Source organism: Syngnathus scovelli, chromosome 14 (assembly GCF_024217435.2).
Source record: "Syngnathus scovelli strain Florida chromosome 14, RoL_Ssco_1.2, whole genome shotgun sequence".
Classification (NCBI taxonomy): Eukaryota; Metazoa; Chordata; class Actinopteri; order Syngnathiformes; family Syngnathidae; genus Syngnathus; species Syngnathus scovelli.
This window is the reverse complement of record NC_090860.1, coordinates 9,802,520-9,807,128: the sequence shown is the minus strand read 5'-3', so window position 1 is coordinate 9,807,128 and position 4,609 is coordinate 9,802,520. Positions and strand designations below refer to the sequence as shown.

The 4,609-nt window shown below is 43.2% G+C and overlaps 1 protein-coding gene across 1 annotated transcript; it reads right to left on the bottom strand.

The window, feature by feature from the left end:
• Positions 1–1,039: 1,039 nt before the first annotated feature.
• Positions 1,040–3,671, bottom strand: htr1b (5-hydroxytryptamine (serotonin) receptor 1B). Its single transcript, XM_049740188.1, has one exon. It carries the CDS (start codon positions 3,406–3,408, stop codon positions 2,260–2,262), a length of 1,149 nt encoding a protein of 382 aa, XP_049596145.1. The 5' UTR covers positions 3,409–3,671; the 3' UTR covers positions 1,040–2,259.
• Between the last annotated feature and the right edge of the window lie 938 nt (positions 3,672–4,609).

Here is a 4,609-nt window from a genome sequence, read left to right as displayed (position 1 = left end):
ATACCGCTTATACTGACTCAGGCTGCTGGGGAACTAGAGGTAATAAATTTAAAGAACAGGCTTGAATATGTATGTGCATGATCGCCATTGTTTTTCTAAATCGTGCCCGACAAATGTATAGTATGAAATTGCTTGTCAGGCATTCACAGTACATTATGTCCCTACTGCATGTCCTTTATAATATCAATTTTAAACAACACCCCATGAGGCAGATGATATAATTCAAAATTGTACCTTTTATCCTTATGCCGCCGCACAAACTAGTTCATCGCATAACCTTGAAAATATATATGTCAGTATTGTTCAACAATACCCCCCGGAAATGTAAAGAACAAGGACGTGCAAAGCTTTTCATTCTGAAATTGCACACATTATGGTAAACGTATGAATTAAAGTGCCTGTCAGATCGCCCATTCATAAAGAGTCTCTATTGACTATTATATCCAATTCCTATTACAAACGCCATGCTGCAGAATCTCTGATAATACCATTAAAGTTATATAAGATTGAATGTTCACGATAATGAAATGAAATTTTTAGTTTGCTGCTTACATGTGGTCTTATCTGTGCAAAAATTAATAATCTAGGCATTAAATCTTACTATCTTTGTGTATCTTATCCAGTTTTAGAATGCATATATGAGTGATCTTTAAGGAAAAATCCCCAAATGCTGTTGCTCATTGCTCACATGCACTGTGAATGCGTGATGAGCCTTATAAAAATTCAGCAACGGTCGAATGACACTTCTGTGTTTTCCCGTGTAGGTGTGAGTGCGTCTGCATGTGTGTGTTGGCATTGTGAGTAGCTTTTCTTAACAGGGTGATGTAAGTTACCATAGCAAATGTATGCTAACTTTGCTTCCCGTAGTTGTTGTTTCTTCAATGTATTGGAGTACAAGGTTGTGCAAACCACAAGCTACTGAGATATTTAACATGCCAAGAGCATATGGCAGACGTATTGCAATGTCAAGATAAATAAAGTAAAATGCATCCTCTCTCTCTTGCGCCCCCACAGCAATTCACGAAACAGTCCAAAGAAATACTTGAAATGCTTTTCTTTATTGCACAGCATCTCTGAGAGGAAAGAGATGACACCCATTTGCGTGTGTGTGCGTACATATGTGTGTATGTGTGTGTGTGGTGTGTGTGTGCGTGTATGTGTGTGTGTGAGTGTGTAGGTCAGACATCACGTTGCAGACACACACTATAGCAGCCCACACAGCTTATCTGTGTGACATTTGAAAACATAAGAAGCATGATATCAAAAGTGATCTGAAAATACGCACACATACACATCTGATTCACAACTGTGCAAAGCTTGAGACAAGTTTACGATGAGGATACACCGCACATCGAATGCAGGGGTGGACAACCTCCTCTTAGTGGACCATTGGTGATGAGGTTTGATACAATGGTCCAACATTCTTATTCTTATATATATTATGAACATTTAAGGGTCAAATGTTTCGAGGTGTTTCATGAGAGTTCCTCTGAGGTTTTGTTTGTTTTTAGAATGACATGGCAGATTGAATGGAGAGCTTTTGCGGGCCACATATGGCCCACGAGTCACAGGTTTGCCACCCCTGATTTAATGAGCTCCAATAGAAGATAGTTAAAATTCTGCCTTTTTTTTTGGGGCTAAAATGTACATTATTGACGGATGTAATTCTAATATTTAAACTTTTTTGTGTCAATAAATTAGTTAACCAAGTGTAAGTTGAGTCCATCACACTGCATTCATTCATAAATAAATAAATAAATACAATTATTACACATAAGATGGTAATGATAAATGATAAATTTCACATGAAGGGGTTATGATGAATTAATAAATAAATAAATAAAAATGAATATAATAAATTAAAAAACAAAAAATAGATTGAGGAAAAAAATACATTTCATCCAATAATTTAAATACTGTTAAATTAACCCTAGCAAAAGTGAGCATTATTATTTTTGTTAAGGCAGATTTTTTTAATATACAGATCTATTGGATTGAGCATGTTTTTGGCCTTTTTGTCTCTTTATATGCATGAAAACAGCAGTTATCCTGCAATGATGATCACATTTTTTTTAATTATCAAATCCAGATTTCCCCTGTAGATTAGGCAATCAATGACATATTCAATACAATAAAGAATATGTGGATTTCCTCTTATAGCCCCCCTCCTCTCCTCCACATCCACACGCCATGGCTTTGAACTGTAATTTATGGCATCTGCTTATTCACATTCGTAATCATGAAAAATCATTTAAAGGATCACCCTCTGCAGCATCTGAAGCGAATCAGTTTGTGGAAAGCTTTCTTGAAGTCCTCGTTGGACATGGTGTATATGATGGGGTTGATGAGAGAGTTCATATAGCCAAGCCAGGTGAAGAAGTCAAAGAGCTCTTGGATGACGCAGGCGTCGCATGCGGCCACCACCAGCGTGTATATGAAGAAGGGCAGCCAGCAGACGATGTACGCGCCCAGAATGATGCCCAGCGTCTTGGTGGCCTTCCTCTCCCTCGCCGCTGAAATGCGCTTTTTCTCCAAAGCCGCGTCCGACAGAGTCACCTTCACCTGGTTGTCGCTGGTGGACGAGTTGGTGTCGCTGGACGGCGCGTCGTGTCTGCCGCCCTGCAGGGGGCTCGTGGATGCGTTCGAGCCGGGGGAGCCCGTGGTCAAGTACGCCGAAGTGAGCCTCTTGCCCGCCACCCTCTTTTTCTTCTTGGGGGACTGCTTGAGGATGCGTTTGCGCGCCTCCACGTAGATGCGCCCGTAGAGAACGATGAGCAGCAGGGTGGGGATGTAAAAGGCGCCGAAGGTGGAGTAAATGGTGTAGAAGATGTGGTCCGTGTTGACGCTGCAGCTGGTCAACTCGTCCGCCTTGACCTGCCTCCAGAAGAGCGGCGGTAGCGAGATGGAGATGGCGATCACCCAGGCGGTGGCCACCATACCGGCCGCGCGCCCTGGCGTGCGCTTTTTGGAGTACTCCACCGCGTCCGTGATGGCCCAGTAGCGATCCAAGGCGATGACGCACAGGTGGAGAATAGACGCCGTGCAGCAGGTGATGTCCGACGACAGCCAAATGTCGCACACCACCTGGCCTAGCGTCCACTCGTGGGTGACCGTGTAGAGGACGCACACGGGCATCACAAGGATGGACACCAGCAGGTCGGTGACTGCCAACGAGGCGATGAGGAAGTTGGCAGGTGTCTGGAGCTTCTTGGACTGGGAGATGGTGGCGATGACGAAGGCGTTGGACAGGCTGATGGCCAACGTGATGGCGGAAAGGAGCGACGCCAAGGTGATCTGGTAGGCGAGGCTGTGCGCGCTCCAAACCACCTCAGACGCATCCTCGGGCTGGCTGATGTTGGAGGCGTTCGCCGGCAGCTGGGTGGGCTCGACTTGTCCGGCGCCCTCCATCACTTCTCCAGTAACTCTTGGCTCATATTCTGTCCACCGTCCCACACTTGAGGTTAAAATTCGAGGAAAGTCGCCTCCTTAACGCCATGGCACGAATTGTTTCACTTGTAATCCACACCCTGAGGGGATAGTTCACCACTCTTCATCGTGACTGCGCACGGTAATGATGCGTTGCCCTTCCAACGCGTGAGGGACATAATCCGCATGGAAGGTGAAATGCTCTCCAGACGCGTGCCTCCGGCTCGGACCCCTGCAGAGGGTGACTGACGAGGCGAACCACGAAGTGGTGCTTTTTATACAGTCTGTGACATCAACTGATGTCTCCATGATGGTCCAGACTGTTTGCTGGGTCATAGTGCCCGTGGATCATTTGTCACTTTGGGAAGCCTATCACGCGTCGCAGGTACGCACGTTATTAAAAGCTTAAATCGAGCCATATAGTGGCATTATGAATTATTGAAAAGCATTCAAATGCTCATTATTGATGAGGGGAAAATACCTGTTGAGTTGATTTAGCTGGACGTATTGTCTACAGTGTTTTTTTTTGGGTTTTTTTGCACGTCAGACAATAAGTGATAAAGTCACATGGATGGATGGATTGATGGATGAACAGATGGACGGATGGTCCAATTGACTGATTTAGTGATTGACTGAATTTATTGGTTTGGAGATTTTGGACAAATGGATGTAAGCCTGGTAGAGTGGGCATATTTATTTATTTATTTATTTATTTATTTATTTATTTATTTATTTATTTATTTATCAGTTTTTTATTTAAAAGTAGAACTATTTAAAATGAACTTCCATGTGCGAATACGCCCAAATGAAGTGTCTATTTAGTGTGTGATACAACTCGAACTATTTCATGATATTCCTTTATTAAAACTTTGTCATTCATATCATTACCTTTGTTTGTTTTTTTTACCTGTCTCGGCAGAATCACACGATTGGTAAATGGTTCTTTGTCTTACAAAAAGGCCATGACAAAGACACAGTGAAAAGTCAGAGCTGCCATCAGCAGACAGACGGCCAAATGGCTAAGAATGAAATATATGGTAATGGAGGCGTGTTGGAAATAGGTGCTCGTGTCAAATGATGACAAGAGAGCGATGTTTGCATGTCAATGAGAAGATAAGAGTCCCAGACAGAAACGGTGAAAGCCATCTTGGTTGCAAGAGATGATTTGCATTGGACATCTACA